General features: G+C 44.6%; 1 protein-coding gene across 1 annotated transcript; it reads right to left on the reverse strand.

Annotated features, from left to right (window-relative positions):
- Window positions 1–2,777: 2,777 nt before the first annotated feature.
- On the reverse strand, window positions 2,778–23,174 carry LOC117355518 (60S acidic ribosomal protein P1). Its single transcript, XM_033934210.1, has 4 exons — window positions 22,952–23,174; window positions 17,522–17,596; window positions 8,556–8,670; window positions 2,778–2,902 (listed from the first exon to the last, which is right to left on the reverse strand). The coding sequence occupies exons 1-4, from the start codon at window positions 23,021–23,023 to the stop codon at window positions 2,823–2,825; spliced, it is 342 nt and encodes a 113-aa protein (XP_033790101.1). The 5' UTR covers window positions 23,024–23,174; the 3' UTR covers window positions 2,778–2,822.
- Window positions 23,175–23,879: the final 705 nt, after the last annotated feature.

Here is a 23,879-nt window from a genome sequence, read left to right on the forward strand (position 1 = left end):
ACAGCTTCTATCCCTCCCTTCTGTGCAGAACCCTTGAGCAACCTCCCTGCAGCCAAACCCCCTCCGACAACCCATCCTCCTATCCGAACCCCAAAACTTACATACTTCCCTCCAAAGAGCATCTCTCCCATCTAAACCCCTCCAAACATGAGACCTACAAAGAGCAGTGTTGGCAGCACTCTAAACAATCTGCTTCCTAGCCTTCTCCCACCGGGGCCTTCCGTGCGCCACATTACTGATGACATCAGTGATGTAGTAGAGGGAATGCCCCGGCAGGTCATGAAGCAGCCTGTTTAGAGTGCTGCCGACACTGCTCTTTGTAGGTCTCACGGTTGGAGGGGTTTGGACAGGAGAGCTGGAAAGATGGGTCAGCAGTTAAGCTGCAGGGCAGGGGCGGGGGAAGCACTGCTGCCTGGCGAATCCAGGGACATTTAGGTTAGGCGTCCGGGGACTAGGGTTTATTTGTGGGGTAGGGCTTATATTAAGACCTACCCCAAAAATCATGCTAGGGCTTATTTTTGGGCATAGTGGTTAGAGCTACAGCCTCAGCACCCTGAGCCTCAAGGCCTGAGGTTGTGGGTTCAAACCTTACACAGCTGTATGACCTTGGGCAAGTCACTTAATCCTCTACTGTCTCAGGTCTATTAGGTAGACTGTGAGCCTGCACTTGTACCTGATTGTAAACTGCTTAATCCACCTTGTCTAAGTGGTATATCAAATCCCATTCCCTAGTAAACATTTTAACTAAAATGAGCTCAATTTTTTAGTTAAGTCATTTATTTTTTTAATTTCATCTGTGTTCTCTTTGTAAGCTTGTTTCATACTTTGTGAACCACGTTAGCTCATTTTGAGAGTAGAGGCGGTATAGAAATGCAAGGAATAGAATGTGTGTGTAGGGCAAACTGAAGAATCTTTCTACACTATCTGCTGGAGACAAAGCAATACTAGCAGGTAGTAGTAATAGTAAATGCCAGGCCGCACCATTGCTTACCTCCTTCCCGCCTCCCCATGTACCTTTAGAATCCCTAACTGGGGTTTTGTATGGTTTTTTTCTCGTTATAAATAAAATATATTTTTTAAGATGAATTTGTTACTGGAGGCAGTATGGGCAACGGGGGACGTTCTTGCACATTTGGTAGGACTGTCTGAAAGTGAAAGAATATCAAAAACCATAGACTAGTAAGGAACCAGAGATGTTCCATAAGCCAGTTTGTAAATCTATGGGTTGTGCTTTGTTGCATATGCCTCATAAGGCGCTGACACGCTCGTGCCAGTCCTTGGCATTTACAGCTGGCAGATTACTGTTGGCTCCAAAATGGAAGCAGGTGCACCCGCCTACTAGGCAACACTATTTGGGGAAATTGGATTTTATATTTCGCATGTCTAAATTAACAGCATTAATGCATCATTGCCTTTCCCCCTTTTTGACGATTTGGGATCCTTATGTGAAATGGCTATCTAGTTTGTTGTAGTTCCATTCCCGTCTATTCTTTAGCTGTGTATTTTGTTTGCTACATACACGCTATCCTTCGGGTCTTTGTGGCTGGTTTGTTGGGTTGGGAGGGGGGAAGGGTGGATGGAAATTTTCTTGGCTAGTATTGCATTGTACTGAAGGATACCAGTATGACAGTAGCTGTTTTGGGGTGGGGAATTGTCTACTTGCTGTTTTGGTTGTATTATTTTGTATTTCTGTTGTAGAAAGTCAATAAAAATTTATAATTAAAAAAAATAATAATTTGTCACCTTAGGTTTTCACTGTGATTCTCTACTGAAATTTCACAACACAAACAAGATTTAATTTAGTAGCAAAAGCCTGCTACTTCCATTTGCAGCTGAGGTCTTTTCAGACTACAAATAATTTGGTTAAATTGATCCATGCATTTGCTACTAGTAGGTTAGACTAATGTAACTCGTCTAATTCTGAACATTGCAGCTTGTTTGATAACCGGTAAGAAAAAGTTTGATCATGTTATACCACTATTTAAGAGTCTCTACTGGTTACTAAATTCTGAAAGGATATCATTTGAGCTGTTGTATTTGACCTTTAAGGCTCTAAGAACTTAAGTCCATAGTCTGTTATTGAGAAAGATATGCAGGAAGCCACTGCTTGCCCTGGGGCTCGGTAGCATGGAATGTTACTACTCCTTGGATTTTGGTCAGCTACTAGTGATCTGGATTGGCTACCATGAGGACGGGCTGGCTATTCTTATGCTCTTATGTGTGTCAAATATAGGACAATGAAGCCATTGTAACATCAGTGATGAGGTTGGCTCTGAAGCACTGTGGAATGAGGCATTATGATATCACAATCTCAGCTCTGGAATGTTCCCACTCTTTCAGTTTTGGCCAGATACAAGGGACCTGGATTGGCCACCGTGAGAACAGGTTACTGGGCTTGATGCACCATTGGTCTGACCCAGTAAGGCTATTCTTATGTTCTTAAGTTCTAATTCATTGCCAGAAAATGGGCTAGAATCAGCAGAGGTTGGACAAATTCCTGGAAGAGACATCCATAAACTGCTGCTGAGGTAGGTCAGGGGAAAGCCACTGTATATCCCTGAGGATAAATAACATGAACTTTGCTCATTTTTGGACTACTCTCTGGTACTTGGGGTAGAAACAGGATGTTGGGCTAGATGGCCTTTGGACTCAGTGCAGCAATTCTTGGGGAAGGCTGATCACACCTTATCTAGGACAATGAAGTGTATCCTTAGTCAGGAAGCAGCCTGAAGGGGCTGCAAAATTATCATTTACTATGAATACATAAAAACAAAAAGTCAATGTTTCATTCAATTTATTATAAAGTTTGTTATAAACATCACTTAGTCAAAAAGACCAAAGCCCATGTCATCATCAGATTCTTCAGATTCTTCCTCTTTCTTTTCCTCTTTCTTCTCCTCAGCTGCAGAAAAGGGAAAACAGAAACATACTATATGGTTACTGTAAAGCCAAGAGTCATATTGTATTTTCTTCTTGCTCTTCAGTTTGACAACTTAAAGCTGGTGAATTGGTGTAAATTTTCCAGAACAAAGTTAATAAAAATTAAAGATCTGTTTTTCTCTATTGTTGTTACTACACCTTATGCTAATTCATCAACTAGATTAGATAATGTTTTAGGTGACTGCATTTGGGAGACATTCCTATTACAGCAGAATCCCGGTTAAACGGCAATCAACCAACTGGCAAAAAAAAAAAAAAATCTCCCCTCCTCCACAGGCCACCCGTTGCTGCTACCCAACTCTCCAAACTCCCCCACGGCACTGCTACCAAAAACTGCACCCACCCCTACCCAACACTTCCTCCCCCTCAAGACCACCTGCACTGCTATCAACCCCCCCCTCCCCCGAGGCCACTGGTGCTGCTACCAAACGCTCCAACCTGCTTGTCCTTGGAGAAGAATACAAAGAGTGAGCAAGGGTAGGAGGCACCCCCTCTTTTCTGGGCCCCCCCCCCCCATCTCTCCGGACATCACTCTTTACGCACCAGCCCCACTCACAACCTCCATTAAATCTTCGCCAGCGTGAGCCGCTTCTCTGGCCTGCTGCTTGCGCTGACTTTCCCTCTGACTTTACTTCCTGGCCCCACAACCCGGAAGTAATTTCAGAGGGAGCTAGGCTGGCACAAACAACAGGCTAGAGTAGTTGCTCACGCTGGCGGAGATTTTAAAGAGGTATTTGGAGGGGGACAGGGAAGGAAGGGCACAAGTGTGGCATGGGGGGGCAGTGAGGTTGCCCGCGCCCCACCAAGACGGCACCAAGTGGTTCGCCCCCCCCCCCCTCCTTACTACACCACTGAATGCAAACACCTTTACTGGCAACAGTAACACCTCAGGAAAGCTACCAGATAAAGATAGCCCAATCTCTTTAAATCTATTTTTAGACACTAGCTATTTAAGCAGTATTCAAACCCAAGCTAAAAGCCCACTTTCAACTTTCAACTCCCACTCACCATAAAATTAGCTATGTCCATCCTATCATTCTCTGCAAGAAACTCCCCAACCCCCCTATACGTCTCATCTCTGCCCAAATTAGCTTGTAAGCAGGAACTGTCCATTGCATGAACTGTGCACGCTTTTCAGCGCTATAGAATAAGTAGTGGAACCAATGAAACAGTAGTTTGAATATCACCAGTATGCTTAACCTTAAGACTGGCCTTAGAATGCCTCGATTTTGTTATAAATCAAAACTGTACTAAGAAATATGTTTTATGTGTGTGGGGGAAACTCTTTACAATTCCTTTTTTGTAATCACTAGATTTCTGTGTATCTGATTTTGTTGTTAAGCATTTTGATACAGCTTCTGCTGGGAAAGGCAATGTTTAAATTTGATAGAATCAATCCTTTCATTCAGATTATGTAGACCAAAAAAAAAAAGCAAGCTATCAACTGCAAAGTTAATTATGGGCTCCTTTTACAAAGCCACAGCAGACGTTTCTACCATGGGCTAATGAGGTAAATGATCATCGAAAGTCTATGGGCGTCCAAGCATTTACCTTGCTGGCTCGTGGTAGAAACCTCTACTTCAGTTTTGCAAAAGCCAACATAGACGAAAGAAACTATATGACAGCCTTTTAGCGACTCAGGCAGCAAAGATCGATAATACCATCACCAATCTACTGACCAAATCAATAGACATTAAAGTATTCCGAAAAGAAATCAAAACTCATCTCTTCAAAAAACACTTCCCATCATCATAACCTCACAAAAGTATTAGAAAATGCTCTCATGACTACCCTAACACCACCACCAGCAACACCTCGAATCCGGACAGTATTATATCTATTCGTCTAAACCAGTGTTTTTCAACCTTTTTTGGGCAAAGGCACACTTGTTTCATGAAAAAAATCACGAGGCACACCACCATAAGAAAATGTTAAAAAATTTAACTCTCTGCCTATATTGACTATATATAAAGTAATTCTCTTGAATAGGAATCAAATAAACACAAAGAAAGTATTTTATAATTACTTTATTATGAAATAAAAATTATAAAATACTTTATTCAGTGCGAAACCTGGGCCTGTTTGGCTGAACACAAAGCTGATATTCTGGCTGGAATCGAAGAAAGACACACACGTAGCTCTTCGTCAACAGCTCTCAGTCTCTCTCTGTATTTGGTTTTTATAGCATACAAAAATAGACAAATATACCCTCCATCCTTTTTATTAAACCACAATAGCAGTTTTTAGCGCAGGGAGCTGCGCTGAATGTCCAGCGCTGCTCTTGACGCTCATAGGCTCCCTGCGCTAAAAACCACTATTGCGGTTTAGTAAAAGGTGACCATATTGTAAAATATAGACAGCAGATATAAATTCAGAACTGTGCATAGTAAGTGAAGGGAAGTTTTCATCTCTGGGAATTTACCCAGTTAACTATTAAGTTATTTGGGCAAATTCCTTTGAAAACTGTGGTAATACTGCCTCCACTTTGCTAAATTTAAAATAAAATCATTTTTCCTACCTTGTCTGGTGATTTCTGGTTGCACTTTCTTCTTCTGACTGTGCATCCAATCTTTCTTCCCTTCTATCAGCCTGTATGCTTTCTCTCCTCCACACCTCATTCCCTCCCCCAACTTTTTCTTCCTCTCTCCCTGACCTTTCTTTCTTTTTTTCTGTTTCTCTTCTTTCCTTCTGTTTCCCTGCCTGCCCCCTTTCTTTCTTTCTCCCTGCCGTTCCCCAAGCCACTGCCACTGCCGCTGCCATCGGGGAACAGGACCCACCAATGGATAACAGGCCCCAAAGCCGACGCCGACGCATGCTCTCCCTGACGTCAATTCTACAATCGGAGAGGAAGTTCCGCCCAGCCAGGCAGCGATTGGCTGGCCCGAACCAGGCAGCGATTGGCTGGCCCGAACTTCCTCTCCGACTGTAGAATTGACGTCGGGGAGAAGAAGACTTATCGGCTCCATAGATTAGATCGCCAAGACAAAGTGAGTCCTGGGTGATCGACTCACTTTGCCTTGGCGAGCTACTGGCGCCCCTGCCTCGGGCCCCCTGTCAGCTCCGGGCCCGGCGGCCCTGCGGCACACCAGGCAACATCTCGCGGCACACTAGTGTGCCGCGGAACAGCGGTTGAAAAACACTGGTCTAAACAACAGAATCCGGACAATATTATCTCTATTCGTCTAAACAACCTATCACTATCTACTATCTGCTACCAATTTATCCTGGAAAAGTCCAGAATAACAATTGTAACTTAACGCATTCTTGATTACATGTACTGCAATGCTACTGGAAATGTCCAGTCTTCTAACTTGTAATCCGCTTAGAACCGCAAGGCACAAGCGGAATAGAAATCACTAATGTAATGTAATGTAATATGAATTAGGGCTGTACCGAAAAATAATAACAACTATTTTTATATACCGCAGTACCTAAAAACAGGGCTGCCCAAGTCCAGTCCTCAAGATCTACTGGAAGGCCAGGTTTTCAGGATATCCACAATAAACATGAATGAGAGAGATTTGCATACCAAGAAGGCAGTGCAGGCAAATCTCTCTCGATATCCTGAAAACCTGGCCTGCCAGCAGATCTCAAGGACCGGACTTGGGCAGCCCTGACCTAGAACAATTCAAAGCGGTTTACAGCAAAAAGGGACTGCATACAGACAGTGATATTACAGGAACCATTCAGAAATACATCAGCAAAGATTTGTCAACAAGATAGGTTTTCACTGATTTTCTAAAGCGAGGGTGTCAAACTAATCACATGAGGAGCCGAAATCTAAAACACAGGCTAAATCGTGGGCCAGATTTTTTTATTAAGATACTTACCCCCCTTCTTTGCTGATGCGCAGTATGGGCCCCAGCGCCGGTGGCAGCTCCAATGCTCAAAGGACTTCTGTGAGCATCAGATCAATTGTTGCCGCCGGCGCCAAAACTCACTCTGTGCGCTAACAAAGGAGGGGGTCTGTCTTAGTAGAAGTATAGGATGCAACCTCTCCAACCCCACGCCAGCTACAAAATAAATAAAAAAAGACTTTTCCTCTCTGTTAGGTCCTAGTTCATGCTTGCTGTCTAACACCAGCTCTGGCAGGATACATATTTCAAATCTGACATATTGTAATCACAAAATAGAAAATAAAATTATTTTTTCTACCTTTTGTTATCTGGTCGTTTTGCTTTTGGTCCCAGTTTCTCTTTCTGATTTTGTCTATCTTCTAATTCTCTTTCCAGTGTCTGCTGTCCATTTTATTTCTCCTCTTCTCTCTTGCTTCAGTCCCTGTCTCCAACATATTGATTTTTCCCTTTCAACTTTTCTCCTTTTTTCTTTTCTGCCTCTGTCCACTCAAATCTTGCCCTCTTTCTCATCCTGCTCCTTTCTAAATTTTCAGCTACCTATCAATTTTCCATCTTTTCTTATTCTGTAGCTCTCCCATTTCCCATCTCACTCCTTTCCCAGCCCCCTATTTCCTTCTCTCTCTCCTCTTGGTCCAACATTTTGCTCTATCTCTTTTCTGTTGTTCTTCTTCTCTCCCCCCCTTGATGCTGAACAATGAGATGGAAGGAAAAATAAAAAAATGCCGCATCTCTCTCTCCCTTCCACCCCCAGACCTAACATTTCTCCATCCCCTTCCATCTCCAGATTCAACTTCTCTCCCTTTCTCTTCCCAACTGCCCCCATCCCATCTTTCCCCCTGTCTGCCTGCCTCCTTCCCCCCAGGTCCACCATTTCTCCCTTTCTCTTCCCAACAGTTCTCCCTCTTTCTCCACACTACCCCAGGTCCAACCTCTCCCCCTTCATCTCGTTCTCTTCACAATCCGTCGTGCCTTTCCCTCTGGCGCCGGTCCAATGTCGCTGCCGGGAATCTGCCAATCTTGGCCATTCGGGAGTGCTGTGTGTGGCTCCTCCTCCTGCTTTTTTGCCTGCCGCAGTCTGTCTCCAATGACGCACAACTTCCTGTTTCCGCCCGGGTGGACCGTGACAGACAGAGGACAGGAGGGGGAGCCACGAACAGAACTGCCGAGGGGAGGATATGCTGGGCTCAAAGGGAAAGATCGGGAATGTTGCCGCAGGCCACATAAAAAGGCCAGGTGGGCCGAATCTGCGCCATGGGCCTTGTGTTTGACACATGTGTTCTAAAGGTTTGATAACAGAAAGCATTTAAGATAAATTCACTTCAACATTTATTCCATTTACCAGCTTGAAATGATAGTGTATTTGGTTCAGTTTGCCCCCCTCAAAATCGTATTCAGCTAAATAGTTATTTAAATTTGAAAATGAATAATCCAAGGATCTACCATGTTAAATCCTACCGAAATGAACACAATCTCTGCTTCTTTGTAATGTTAAAGTTCAATACCCATCACTTGTATTCGGCCAAATAGTAAAATATGCTATGGGGCACAGCTCTAATCTGAATCCTTTTGATTATCATCTTTATTTTACAAGAGGATTATTGTGGTAATGAAAAGCCCTTTTACTAAAGCATAGCGCACGCAAACATTAGAATACGCTAAGTATCATGTGAACTGTAAGAATATAATAGGATATGAAACACTTAGCACACACTAGGCTTTAATTAAAGTGCCCCTAAGTGTTAATCCCTAAAATCTTACCAGGGGCACCACCACCAGCAGGAGCAGCAGAAGGCGCAGCACCACCAGCAGCCGAGGCCCCACCTCCAGCGCCTACATTGCAGATCAGACTCCCGATGTCAACACTAGTCAAAGCCTACAAAATAAATAGGTTGGTTCACCATATTTTGTTCAGTTCATTCATGATTTATTCCTGCAAAATAAAAGATCCAAATAAGCCAATCCTTTCCTTCACAAAAGGTTTACACACACGCACCTGCCACCATTAGACCGTATAAAACCGGGGCTTGATCAAAACAATAATAAAATTACATGGAACACAAATTAACTGTTTGCTCCAGTGCTTAACCAGGTTCACATCAGCATTTAGGCTCCGCCCAAAAGCAAGGCCCAAGCTCCTTTCTGAGCACGTGGGTCTTCTCTCCACTATCGATACTGCATGAGCCCCCTCCCACCAGAGCAAAAGTTACTCCTGGGGGAATTCTGCACAACTGCACAGTCCTGAATTTCCCACCTTTGCAGAATGCACAGAATTCTACGCTTGCTAGTGCTGTTGCATATTAATTATGCACAGCTTCTGGTTTCTCTGTTCTCCCCTCCTTCACAGAGAGATTGTGCAGCAAGAAAAGGAGGAAGTGAATTGCTGCACATCAGACCTGTCTTCCTCTGCTGATCTAGACCCAGCTGTTTATGTGAACCCATAGCTAAGGGAGGCCAGCATAGTTCACAAACAGTGATGTCTAGGTTGGCAGAGGAAGAAGTACCTTGATGTACAGCAATTAATTTTGCCATGCAATCTCTGCAGGGGAGAGGGACAGACCGAGAGACTCGATGCTAGTTGCTATATGCCATGGGGATGTGAAGGAGAGGGCGAATAGAAAGCGGATAGGAGAGGCAACAAAGAAAGCTGAGACTGTGCTGTGGGGGCAGTACGAGCTAAGTATTCTATAGGGAAGGAGAAAATGAAAGGTACCAGTATTGAATCTGCAAGAGGGAATTGGGGAGGCTGAAATCTAAGGAAGGAAAAGGCAGGTAGGGGATTTCATGGCTTATGATGGGGGAAATCTACAAACAATGCATAATTTTAAAATACTGTGCACAGACTACCACAACAACATTCAAAAGTAATGATATTGAAAGATTAGGTTCTTACCTGAATAATATGTTTCTGTTAATCTTCTCAGCTCAGGAGTCTGTACATTAGGTGTTCAATCCATTCCCGTAAATTGGATTTTGCAGAAGTGTGATACAGCTTTCAGCACCTCCCACATTGCCAGTGGAGTAGAGTGCCCCCTTCAGTTACATCCCAAAGCAATCAAGCTCTACTGGAATAGAATACAAAGGAGGAGGAGTACAGGGAAATTCCCACAGGCATCAAACAATTCTGTTCTGCTCTGTAACTTAGAAAAATAATTAGAACAATTAACTAACATCAAAAAAGCCAGGAGCTGAGGAATACATTTACTTATACAGGATTTCCTTACACCTAATCATCCAACTGCTAGAAGAAATCTAGGACTAGAATCTAGAAATGTACGAAGCAGAAAAGCAGGCGAAACAGCATATACTGAAAGCGGGCTGTACAGACTCTTGAGAAGATTAACAGAAAGAAGATTATCCAGTTAAGAACCTAATGTTTCATTCTGTTACATCTACTCTTAGGTGACATAACAAAGCAATGGCTGACTTCTAGGGTGGGACAGTAGATCCGGCCCGCAACACCAGAGGATCCACAGGAGGCGCCCTCTTGAGCTGTCACTCTGTCCACTTGTAAACATATGCAGAGTAGACCAAATAGCTCCTTTACAAATCTCTGCAGGAGAAACTGCCTGAGATGCAACACTCCTCATCAAATGCGCCTTGAGAGAAACCAGCAGCTGCTTGTATGCCGATGAAATGACTATGCAAATCTATCTGGTATTAGAGACCTTGGATGCCAGCCTGCTGTGTCTGGACTGGCTGCTTAACCCAGATGGTCAGAAAGACGAAAATAATTGGTCTGTTCCAAGTACTGAAGTAAAACTCTTCACACATTCAGTTTCCTCAAAATCCTATGCCGATGAAATGACTATGCAAATCTATCTGGCTATAGAGGCCTTGGACGCAAGTCTACTGTGCCTGGACTGGCTGTTTAACCCAGATGGTCAGAAAGACGAAAATCATTGGTCTGTTCCAAGTATTGAAGTAAAACTCTTCACACATTCAGTTTCCTCAAAACCTATCCTGTTTGTCCAAGCCTGTAGGTTGAAAAGCAGGCAGACAAACATGGTTGACATAAAAATCAGACACAACCTTCAGAAGGAAAAAGGGAGCAGCCTGGAGAGCTACACTCGCCTCCGTGATTCTAAGAAAGGGCTCTCTAAAAGAGAGAACTTGCAATTCCAAGATACGTCTTAGTGAAACATATTACCACCAGGAATGCTAACTTAATCATGAGATCCAAAAGGGATGCATCTGAGTGGTTTATATGGGGCTTTAGCGAGGCCCTTCAGAACAGTGTTAAGATTCCACGACAGGAAAGGATGCCTTAGTGGAGGACTCAACTGGTGCACTCCTTTTAGGAATCTGGTCAAATCTGGGTGAGCTGTCAGCAAAATTTTACCACTTTGCAACAAGAAACAGGAAAGGCCGGTCACCTGCATCTTTAGGGAAGCCACTGCAAGGCCTTTTTCCTGCCCGGCCTAAAGGAAAGCAAAGAAGAGCGGAATGTGAGCTTGAAGTGGCTCGACCCGGTCCCTTTTACATCACTGTTGAAGCACTTTCCAAGCTTTTGCATAGGCTACCATAGTTGAAAGCTTCTTAGTCCAGAGCAAAGTGGCAATCACCACGTCTGAATATCCCTTGCAAACTAGGGCTGTGATCTCAAAAGTCATGCCATAAGACCAAAGCCCTGTGGATTCTCCATGGGGACTTACCCTTGACAGAGAAGGCCTCAATGAGAGGGTGTTTGAGGCTCCTGTCCTGCTAAAGACATACTAGGTCTGAATATCACAGACGGGGAGGCCAGTCTGGGGTCACTAAGATCACGAGTCCTGGATGAGTCACAATCCTGCGTTATGATCAAGATGGGAATACATAAAGGAGACCCGGGCTGGGCCAGGGTTAAACCAATGCATCCAACCCTAAGCTTCCTGGTTTTTCTATTCGATTGAAGCAGCACGTCACTTTTGAGTTTTCAGCAGAAGCCATCAAATCTATTACTGGCCTGCCCCAGCGATGTACAATGAGATCAAATACCCTTTGGGATAAAGATCATTCCCCTGGGTCCACGAACTGCTAAGAAAGTCGGCCTGAACATTTTCCACTCTGGCCACACGAGCAGCGCAAAGAGTCTGGAGGTGAACTTCTGCCAACCAGAAAAGCATTTGAACTTCCAAACATAAGTAAACGCATCTGGTGCCTTCTTGTCTGTTCACATATGCTACTGCTATGGTGCTGTTGGAGAACACTCTTACTGCTTTTCCCTCTAGGACCTTTTCCAGAATTCTCAAGGCTAGCCAAAGGGCTTGGAGCTTCAAACAGTTTATGGACCACCCCTTCTGATGGCTAGTCCACTGCCTCTGAATTGAGCATAGAAACATTATGGCAGATAAAAGCTAAATGGCCCATCCAGTTTCCAATGAGAATATGCTAGATTTTAAAGAAAAATTACAGTTTACTAGCAATAATTCTGCAAGTTAATTTTTCAATTCTGTCAGCACTCTGGGATGCACACCATCCAGTCCAGGTGATTTGCTACTGTTCAGTTTGTCAGATTGACCCATCATTTATTTATAGAAACATGACAGTAGATAAAGGCCAAATAGCCCATCTAGTCTGCCCATCTGCTGTAACCATTATTTCTTCCTCTCTTTAAGAGATCCCACATGCCTAACCCAGAGTTTCTTGAATTCAGATACAGTCTCTGTCTCCACCACCACCTTCTGGGAGACTGTTCCACGCATCTCTTTCTGTTAAAAATTATTTCCTTAGATTACTCCTGAGTCTATCACCTTTTAATTTCATCCTATGTCCTCTCATTCCAGAGCTTCCTTTAAAATGAAAGACACTCAACTTATGAGCATTTACATCACCAAGGTATTTAAAAGTCTTTATACAGGGGCATCAATACCTCCTTTTGTCTACTGGCCATACCTCTCCCTATGCACCCTAGCATCTTTCTAGCTTTTGCCGTCAACTTTTCAACCTGTTTGGCCACCTTAAGTTCATCACCTACAATCGCACCGTCTTGCTCTTCTATCATGCATTAAGTTCTTCACTCCCTAAACTGTACCATTCCCTCGGATTTTTATAGCTCAAATGCATGACCTTGCATTTCTTAGCATTAAATTTTAGCTGACAAATTTCAGACCATTCTTCAAGCTTTGCTAGGTCTTTCTTCACGTTAGTCATACCATCCTGGGTGTCTACTCTATTGCAGATTTTGGTTTCATCCGTAAAGAGGGAAATCTTACCCGAAAGCCCTTAGCAATATAATTTATAAAAACATATATATGTTAAAAAGAACAGGCCCAAGAACAGAACCTTGAGGCACACCACTGATAATATCCCTTTCCTCAGAGTTATCTACAGTGACACCCAGATCCTTTTCTTGGACGCTAACCTCCAAGGTGAACCCTAGCAACCAGTTAAGTGTAATTTGAGTTATTCTTCCCAATGTGCATCACTTTGCATTTGTCCACATTAAATTTCATCTGCCACTTGGATGCCCAGTCTTCCAATTTCCTAAGGTCTGCCTGCAATGTTTCATAATCCTCAAGCAAATTTAATCACCTCACTCATTGTTCCAATTTCCAGATCATTTATAAATAAGTTAAATAGCACAGACTCCTGTGGCACTCCACTGTTTACTCTCCTCCATTGAGAAAAATGACCATTTAACCCTATCTCTGTTCTCTATCCGATAACCAATTCCTAATCCACAACTGAACTTTGCCACCTATCCCATGATTCTTTAATTTTCTCAGAAGCCTTTCATGGGGAACTTTATCAAAAGCTTTCTGAAAATCACTTTGAAAGGCGCCACCACTAGGCCTTTTTTTAATCCAGCTTATAGAAATGCCAAGATCACAGGAATTGGCACCTTGAAAGGCTCTACTTGATTTTTAGCGCCACAGAGCTGGAAAGCCTTCCAGGCCTTAACATAAGCTGCAAACAATGGCTTTTTAGCTCAAAGAAGAATCAAGATGACTACCTCCGAATAACCCTTGCAGGTTAAGGCTATGTGCTCAAGAGCCAGGCCATAAGACTAAAGCACTCTGGGTTCTCCGTGGGAATCGATTCCCAACTGGGAAACTCCATATGAACCAGCAGCGTGATGCACTAGAGCCATATACCAAAACCAGAAAGGCCAGCCTTGGACTACCATGAAAACAAGTCCCGAGTTATTTGCGATTCTGCAGATGACACAGCCCACCATGGGCCATGGTGGAAACACATATAGAAGCTTCTCTTCCGGCCAGGGCTGAACCAATGCATCCAACCCTGCAGTTCCCAACTATAGAAGCAATTTGCTTTGCTTCTTGGCTGAATCCATCAAGTCCATCGCCGGTCTTTCCCAGTGTTGCACATTTAGTTTGAACACTCTTTGGGACAGTGACCACTCTCCTGGGTATAGAGTCTGCCGGCTGAGAAAATCAGCCTGTATGTTTTCCACTCCTTTTGCGAGGGCTGCGGAGAGTACATGAAGATGCCTCCCTGTCTGTTCACATAAGCTACTGCGGTGGTACTGTCGGAACACACTCTTATTTGTCTTTCCTTCCAGGTACTTCTCTAACGCCCTCAATGCTAGATGAATGGCTCATAGTTCCAGATGATTTATGGACCACTTTCTCTGCGGAAGGGTCCACTGGCCCTTTACTGGATGACCACCACAGTGGGCCCCCAAGCCAAACAGGCTGGGGCTGGTCATTAGTCACCGAAGAGAAGATCTGGAGAGGCATGCCCTTCGATAAAGTCCCCTTTGAGCCACAAGAGCAAGCTGTTCCTCGCTTCCCCTGTCTAGGGAAACTGCAGTTGAAAAGAATGTTGCTGCGGGAACCACCTGGAGAGCGACTGCCACTGAGCTCAGCACCTGGAGATAATGCCAGACCATGGGATTCGGCATTGCTAAGATTTCTGAAATTTGCTTCCTGAGTGTCTGTTTGCGTGGCTCTGAAAGAAAGAAGCAGCCTTTCACTATGTTGAAGCAGACTCACAAATACTCCAAGCATTGGGTCGGCTCTAGATGACTCTTCTTGAAGTTGACTGTAAAAGGAAAAACTGAAGAGGGAGCTATACTCCACTGGTGAAGGAGGTGGAACTGAAAGAAGCGATTGACATCCTTCTGGAACAGTTTGCTAGCACAGATCAATCATTCAATGTACAGACTCCTGTGTTTATGTAACAAAAAGCACCATTAAATTACAATTAAAAAAACTTAATTAGAAGGTAGGTGCCCAAGTGAAAATAGGCACGGTTAGGGGTGGAGTTTTGGCATGGATCAAATTAGACGCCAGTACAATAAGCCAGGAAAATCCTGCCTTATTATACCTGCACCTAAGCTGATTTAGGCAGCGCTAGGCGTGATCCCATAAACGGCACCTAACTTTGATTGACATGTGGTAGGGACTTCCACTTTCCTAGGCGCCTACTAGTTAAAGTGCTGTTTATAGAATCTGGCTCATTGCCTTAAAAGCTGCTCTATAACGCCATTAATCCACACTCCCCCTTCCACACATTAATCCACACTCCCCCTTCACAAGGAAAAAGTCTCCCACCCTGACAAAGCCTTCATACCAGTCCCCTGTATAAAGGCAAGATCTATAATAAACAAACTATTTCTACTTAATGAACTGATTTCGACCAATGACCTAGGACTGGTCTTCATGGAAACTCGGTGAAAATAACTGAATTGCCCAGAATTACCCCACCTCTGCCCAGTGGGATACATCATCATCCAAATTCCCAGGAACGGCAGGCAACAGGGTGGCATGGCCATTGTCTACAAGAACACCTTCAATATTACCCTGACTTACTCAACCTCCCACTCAGATCTAGAATACATAACATGCAAGCTTGATAACAAATCCAACTCCACCACAAACAGCATTGGCATACTATTGGTATAACAACCTCTAAACTCCCATTCAAGCAATATTACAAAGCTGCTAGAAATTATATTGAGCTTGCCTGCCAATGCACCAGACTGCTCATACTCAGAGACGTTAACATACCTCTCGAGAATATCAATAACAAAACTGCTCATAGCTTCAAATAAACTACTAGAAGACAGTCAAATCGACATCAAACCATCAGATTCAATACCTACCTGCATCAACACCAAATGGGCCTCAGTTCCTAAGTCAGGCCACTACCTCCTTACATTCAAATACCTCCAGCACAGTGAAGCTGGTAAGAGGCAAAACAATTCTGACCCAATTCTGGAACATAGCAGCTGACTCCCTAACCATTACATCTGACTGCACAAATATGATGGTATCAAACTGGAACACCTCCATCACAAACACCCTAGACTCCCTAGCCCCCCCAATAAAAAATGAGGAAAAAAGATTGAATCGCATATAAATGGGAGGCGGTTGTTATATTCAAATGCTCTGCCCTGCCAGATTCTGCACCTTGCCTCCCCCCTCCCCCCCCCCAAGCAGGCCTCCACCGGGTCTGCCATTAACCCTGATGGTCCAGGCTGCCTTTCCATCATGGCCGACTCTTAACAACACTCATCTCCCTCCTGCATCCTCAATTAATACAAAAATGTCCCTTTAAAATCCCTGGTGGTCCAGCAGTGAATTGGGGCAGGAGCGATCTTCCTATGCTCCTGCCCTGTGCACAGCTGCTATCGTAATGGCTGCCAAAGTTCTCGTGGCAAACTCTAAAGAACCTGAGTTCCAGAGCTTAACTGTGCATTTCATGGCACATCTAGTCTTTGTACTTTTTGGTAGAGTAAACAATTTATTTTTACCCAATCATTCCACTTCACTAAGAATTCTGAACCCCACTCGCTTCTCCAAGCTGAAGAGCCCCCTAATCTCTTTAGCCTTTTCTCCTGAAGCCATTGCATCCCTTTCAACATTTTGGTTGCCCATCCCTGTACCATTTCTAATACCATGTTTCCCCTAAAATAAGACCTACCCTGAAAATAAGCCCTAGCATGATTTTCGGGTAGGTCTTAATATAAGCCCTGCCCCCGAAAATAAGCCCTAGTCGTAGGCGGCCTTCTCGCTGGGGAATTCCCTCTGCCACGTCACTGATGATGTCATCAGTGATGCAGCACACAGAAGGTCCCAGCAAGAAGACTGCAAAGCAGCCTGTGAGTGCTGCTGGCCCGACGCTCCTCTGGCGGAAGGTATTTATGGTTGCAGTCGGCGGGGTTCGGTTGGGAGGGAAGGATGGAGGGTCAGCAGGTGTTCGGCGATGGGTGCTCAAGAGTTCTGCTGCACAAGGGATGAGAGGGAGGGAAGGACGGAAGCTGGGCCAGGGTTCTGCTGCATAGGGGGATGGGAGGGATAGAAAGATGCTGCAGAGGGAAGGCACAAGGGGATGGGTGAGACGGGAGGAAAGATGTTGCACATGTGGGGGAGAAAAAGGAAAGAAGAATTGGGGTGAAGGAGAGGAAGGGAGAGATGATCATGTACATGAAAAAAATAAGCCCTACCCGAAAATAAGACCTAGTGCCTTTTTAGGCCCCAAATGAATATAAGACACTGTCTTATTTGGGGGGGGAAACACGGTAACACTATATATTTGAGATGCAGTGACCAGAATTGTGGTCATATTAAGGAAAAACACAGATATTTTTATATTCTTTTTATTATTATTCTCTACTCCATTTCTAATAATTCATAAAATTGTGTTTGCTTTTTTGGCCACTGCCATACATTAAGGAGAATCAAACTTGAAAACTAAGAACAGTATCAAACTACATACAAACCCAATTTTTTTGTAAGAATCTCTACTTTCAGTCAACAACATTTGCTCATGTTTCTTACCTTAGCAAAAAGGCCAGGCCAGAAAGGCTCAACAGTCACACCTGCTGCCTTGATGAGTGCATTGATCTTGTCTTCCTGAGATGTAAAAGATAATTTGGTTAACAAAGCCATCACTAAATAATTTAAGCAAACGCTGGGGCCAGCCTTGTGACTCAAGCAAAGAAGGTCAGTGTATCGCAGAACATATGAGTAAAAGCCTGATATTCTCTTGATCAGGGGTCCCCACTAGCCGGGCTGCGGCCATTTGACAGCCGGGCCGCAAGAGATCCCTTTGCGCAACATCTTTCCATCCCTCCTTCCCAAGCTACAGAGCAACGTTGTGAAGACTGCTGACAATGAGAGAAAGAGAGGTAACCAACAGAGGGGGGAATGCTGCACTGTGCACCCAAATGGAGGGAGGGGTAAGGAAAAAAGCCATCCAATTGGGGGAAAAGGGAGAATAAATGGAAGGGAGAGGAGAAAGTGATGCCAGACCAAGGGGAAGGGAGGGAAAAGAAAGAGGACATGCCTTAACATGGAGGGAGAGGGATAGATGGAAGGGTAGCAGATACCAGGTAATGGGGTGAATTGAAGTGGAAAGGAAAGAAGAGAGATGTCATAGCATGGGGGGGGAGACAGAAAGAGAAAAAAGGAAAGGACAAAGAAAGAGGGCAGATGCTGGATGGAATGGAGAGTGAAAAGATGACAAAAGGTAGAAATTTATTTTTTTGTTGCTTTAGAATAAAATAGCATTGTAGATATATTGATAAACATTTATAAATAGAAAATGGAAATAAAGTAATCTTTTGATTGGACTAATTTTAATACATTTTTTACTAACTTTTGGAGACCAAAATCCCCTTCCTCAGGCAGTGGTGTATCGGGGGGGGGGCGATGGGTGGCGGTCTGCCCTGGGTGCAGCGCCTAGGGGGATGCTCTTCCGATCCCTTTTTATATGAGTGTTTAAAAAAAATTATCAGCCCCGGGTACCACATACCCAAGATACACCACTGGCCAGCTCTACTGGCTTTCCCTACCCCATAGACTCAAACAATTTTTCAAGATTCAGTCTCCCACTATTACATCCACCACCTGAAACCACAGCCTATTGCTTCCAAAGTTGTATAAATAGTATCTATGAGGGGGTGCTGAAAAGTTCTCAGCCCAACCAAGAAGGACATGACGTGGAACCATGAAACTTTTAAGTTACTCCATTTATTCACCCTTAAGTTCAACACACTTAGCATGTCGCGCCTGAAGTTTCTGTAATCCTTCCAAAAATACTCCAATATCTAGTCATTGGAATACTGCTCTGCTGCTGCAATCACTTCTGAATCACTCAAATTGTTCCCCTCTCAAATTCTTTTTAAGGTTTGGACACAGAAAATAGTCAGAGCAAGATCAGGTGAGTAGGGTGGATGGCCTATGCACCGAAACCCAAACTGCATGAAAACATCCATTTTGCCAGCCTTGTGAGCAGGTGCATTGTCTTGCAAAAAAGAGAACTCTTTTCCTTTCCGCAGCTTTCCTCCCCTTTTTTCTTTCAATGCCTCCTTTAATCAGCACAGCAAGTTACAGTAGTATTTTGTATTAATTGTTTAGCCCCTTGAAGATAATCACACCTTCATGATCCCAACACACTGTGGTCATGACCTTTCCTGCTTTTGGGTCTTGAATTTCCTTGGCCTTGGAGAACCTGAATGCTGCCATTGCATGGAATGTTTTGTCTCAAGATCATAGTGGTGTAACAAACAATGTTTTGTCAACAGTAACTAGTCGTTACAAAAAGTTGGCACCAGCTTGCTGAAAATGCTGCAAAATTAACTTTGAAGTGCCCACTTGACGTTTCTCATCAGCATTCAAACATTTGGGCACCCTCTTGGCTGATGGCTTCTGCATACCCAGCTGCTCGTGGATTATACACCTTACACCTTTCCTGGATATCTGTAGTGTCTCAGTAATTGTTTTAGCCGATATTTGCCAATCTTCCAAAATCAGGTTGATAGACATAATCAACAATTTTAGGAGTTGACACCGTTTGAGGCCTCCCGGACCTTGCTGCATCCTCGGCTTCTAAATCTTCATGCTGAAAGTTTGCACACCACTTCTTCATTGTGGAGTATGATGAACATTTGTCCCTCAATATTTACATCATACATTCAGAGGAGTTCCACACTTGAAAACTCCACACTTTTCAATGACTTGGTTTAATCAATGATCTGAAACAGTGTCAAAACATAGCATCACGATTCTGCAAATTAGCACTTTGCAAAATAATGCTCAGAATTTAGGAAGTTGGTTGGGCCGAGAACTTTTCAGCACTGCCTGTACTGAAGAGATTGACAAGTGCTGATAAACATTACATTACATTTGTGATTTCTATTCCGCCTGTGCCTTGCGGTTCTAAGCGGATTACATTTAAAAGAGATCAGGACATTACCGAGAGAATTACATTACAACGATTTAAGTAAATTACATGTTGTGGTATAGAAATACAAGTATAAGATATCTGGATTTATCGATAGAATAACTTGACAGGGTTCAAGTAGTTACAAGGTTCAGTGGGGAAAACAATATAGGCCAGTGGTTCCCAACCCTGTCCTGGAGGACCACCAGGCCAATTGGGTTTTCAGGCTAGCCCTAATGAATATGCATGAGAGAGATTTGCATATAATGGAAGTGACAGGCATGCAAATCTACTCCATGCATATTCATTAGGGCTAGCCTGAAAACCCGATTGGCCTGGTGGTCCTCCAGGACAGGGTTGGGAACCACTGATATAGGCAACTGAAGAAAGATACCTAACTTTGAAGGAATCAGTTAAGTGGATACCTAAGGGAGATGCTTATTTAGGAGTCTGGATATTTTTGGTAAATGAGGTTCAAGGGGATGACTAGTGTGTTATTTGCTGGGGAGAGTGCATGTGCGATTGGGGAGGGGAATATTAAGTAAGGACGTGTTTTTTGAAAAGAAATGTTTTGATTTCTTTCCAAAACACTTTGATGTCTGTTGTTTTGATCATCAGTTTGGTGATGGTGGGGTCAATTTTCGCTGCCTGAGTTGCTAGATGGCTGTCGTAAACACAGGTATTAACTAGGAAAGTACTAATCACAAAGGTTAGCGCTCTGCCCCCATCCAGAAAAGTCCAGCAAAGAGCTGCTTTTGCCAACCTATAAAGTAAAGAGGTGGCTATAAGGGATAGAAAAAGTGCAGGTGGGGGAGACAACTCACCCACACCTTGTAACTCGGCCTAGAAGCAGCACATTACTGTATATACTCAAATATAAGTTGATCCGAATATAAGTCGAGACCCCCATTTTTCCTCCCAAAAAGGAGGAAAAATGGTTGACTCGAATATAAGTCAGGCAGCTTAATATTCAAGTGTCCTGCCCTGCCAGGTTCTGCACTCAGCCCCCCTCCCTGCCAAGTTCTGCACCCAGCCCCCTTTCCTCTCTGCCCTGCACTCAGTCCCATTCCCTACCAGGCTGTGAACCAAGCCCTCTTCCCTGTCCCACCTTCCTTCCTTGTATCCTCTTCCCCCTAAAAAGGGCCAACATCATCAGTGATGTCACAATGGCTTGATTGTCCCGTACTCCCCTCTGCCCTCTAACCCAGCCAGCAGATTATGGTAACCATTCCCCTTAACTTAAACCACCTAGTAGTAGGCCAGGACAGGAGCGATCCCTCCTGTCTCCTGCCCCGGCCGACACTAATAATTACCACCCTCCTGTACCTCTTCCCTGGTGGTCCAGCGTGTATGCGCTGAAATCCTCCTTTGTAAACGTAGTAGCCAGCAGTGCACCCAGGCCAGCACGCAGGAGGGAGCTTTTCGTGCTCCCGGCTGGCCCTGCACCGCTCCTTGATAGGCTACTGTGAGAACCGCGAATCCCGTGAGAACTTGCGGCAGCCTATCAAGGAGCGGTGCAGGGCCCGCCAGAAGCACGAAAAACTCATTCCTGTGTGCCGACCCGGGTGCACCGCTGACTACTATGTTTACAAAGGAGGATTTCAGCGCATACACGCTGGACCACCAGGGAAGAGGTACACGAAGGAGGGAAGGTAGTAATTATTAGTATCGGCCGGGGCAAGAGACAGGAGGGATCCCTCTTGTCCCCGCCTAAGGCAGGCCTGCAGCGAGGGTTTCAGGTGGTCACTGGGGGATGACCTGAATATAAACAGAGACCCCCATTTTTGGCCCAAAAATCCCGGTTTATATTTGAGTATATATGATACTACTATTAATTATTTATAGAGTGCTACCAGATGTATACAGCACTGTACAGAGTCACAAAGGAGACAGTCCCTGCTCAAAAGAGCTTACAATCTAAACAATTAAGAGAGAAACAGGATGACAAGGTAGGAATTACAGTTAGAAGAGATGGTTAAAATGCTAGCTAGCGTGGCGAGCAGAGGGGAGTAGGGTTATGAGTTGAAGGCTTGGGTTTTCAGCCTACGTTTAACACTGGCACTGCTGGACCTTACACCCTCTCCCACCTCCATATTAAAGAAGGGCTATCTTCGAAAGCTCATCATAAAATGCACTGAGTTAGCCCCAATAAAAAAAAGGTCATCGCCTTATTGCCTTGTTTTATTTCTTTAATACCACCCAATTCTTAGCATGAAGGGGCGTGTGTGGTGCAGTGGTTAAAGCTACAGCCTTAGCACCCTGAGGTTGGGAGTTCAAACCCACGCTGCACCTTCTGACTCTGGGCAAGTCACTTAATCCCTCCCATTGCCCCAGGTACATTAGATAGATTGTGAGCCCACCAGGCAGACAGGGGAAAGTGCTGGAATGCTTGAATAAATTCATGTAAATCTTTCTGAGCTCTCCTGGGAGAACAGTGTAGAAAATTAAATAAATAGTGTGAAAAGTTTCAGCCTCTGAGAGCTGGCATTGTGACATCATAATGCCTCATTCCACCAATGCCTAAGAGCCAACCTTATCAGTGATGTCACAATGGCTGAATTTGTACTACACTTGGATCACTTGTGCTACATTTTGATTTCTAGAGTGGTGCAGTGGTTAAAGCTTCAGCCTCAGCACCCTGAGGTTGTGGGTTCAAACACACGCTGCTCCTTGTGACCCTGGGCAAGTCACTTAATCCCTCTATTGCCCCAGGTACATTAGATAGATTGTGAGCCCACCAGGACAGACAAGGAAATAAGCTTGAGTACCTGAATAAAATCATGTACTGTAAACCGTTCTGAGCACACTCGGGAGAACGGTATAGAAAATTGAATAAATAAATAAAATTCCTGTCCGCTCGGCTACGAACCCCGAGGCAACCCTGTTCTGCAGAGCGCAAGCTGAACACCCTCCCCCCCCCCCCTCTCAGCGCACGCGACCCCAGAGCACGGTGGCGCCACTTCCCGCGCAGCTGCAGAGAACCCGCGAGCCCTCGGGCCGCAGCTCGCGCCCGCCATGCTGGATCGGGCCGGGCCCGCACTCACCGTCACCGTCACCTCGTCGTCGTGCAGGATGAGGGCGGCGTAAATGCAGGAGAGCTCGGAGACAGAGGCCATGTCTGCGTGCGCCTGGCGGATGGCAGGTGGTCGGATGGCCTGTGCAAAGGGTGCTAGCCGCCGGATTGAAGGGAACCCCCCAGCAGTCCGGCCTTAGCTTCCGAGGAAGGACCGAGCACTTCAAAGGCCGATAAGGAAGAGAAGGTCGCGGGGCGGGGCCTAGCCTTATGTATGGAAATTCGTTGGCCAATCAGAGTGCTCTGCCTTGAGGACAGACCGGAAACGCTCATGATTATTTTTTTTTTTTTCTTTTCAATTTAACAGCTTTATTATCTCAGTAGGGAAAGCAAGAAGTCATGCTGTAAATAGAGAGACATACACTATACACACTTGAGAACTTTGAGAGTTGATGTGAAGTCGCTGTCCTGGCATAGAAAGAGCGGTTTTAAAGAGGGATATTCTCAGCAGCACACTATCCCAACCCTTTTAGTCATTCTAAAAAGAAAATACAGTCTACTAGAGCAGTGGTTCCCAACCCTGTCCTGGAGGACCACCAGGTCAATCGGGTTTTCAAGCTAGCCCTAATGAATATGCATGAGAGAGATTTGCATATAATGGAAGTGAGAGGCGTGCAAATCTGCTCCATGCATATTCATTAGGGTTATCCAGAAAACCCGACTGGTCTGGTGGTCCTCCAGGACAGGGTGGAACCACTGTACTAGAGCAATTGATCATTCCTGTAGGCTCTGCCTTAGCTGCACAAGCCTCAGACACTTATGATTTTAAAGTGTTTGAGGGTTGTGTAGATGAGGACGGGGCTTGCAGGAATGGGGCAGGAAAAGAACTTAAGAGAATGGAAAAATGGTTCCTGCGGGGATGAGGAAGAATTTGTCCCTGTTGTTGAGCATGTAAATCA

The sequence above is a fragment of the Geotrypetes seraphini genome, chromosome 2, assembly GCF_902459505.1.
Source record: "Geotrypetes seraphini chromosome 2, aGeoSer1.1, whole genome shotgun sequence".
NCBI classification, from domain to species: Eukaryota; Metazoa; Chordata; class Amphibia; order Gymnophiona; family Dermophiidae; genus Geotrypetes; species Geotrypetes seraphini.

Bases quoted from the DNA above. Each gene is read 5' to 3' on its own strand.
- LOC117355518 (XM_033934210.1), bottom strand. From the start codon at position 23,023: ATGGCCTCTGTCTCCGAGCTCTCCTGCATTTACGCCGCCCTCATCCTG. The intron at 8,671-17,521 runs GTAAGAAACATG...TTTATTTTGTAG, and splicing joins GGCCTGGCCTTTTTGCTAAG to GCTTTGACTAGTGTTGACAT. The intron at 2,903-8,555 runs GTAAGATTTTAG...CCTTTTCTGCAG, and splicing joins TGCTGGTGGTGGTGCCCCTG to CTGAGGAGAAGAAAGAGGAA.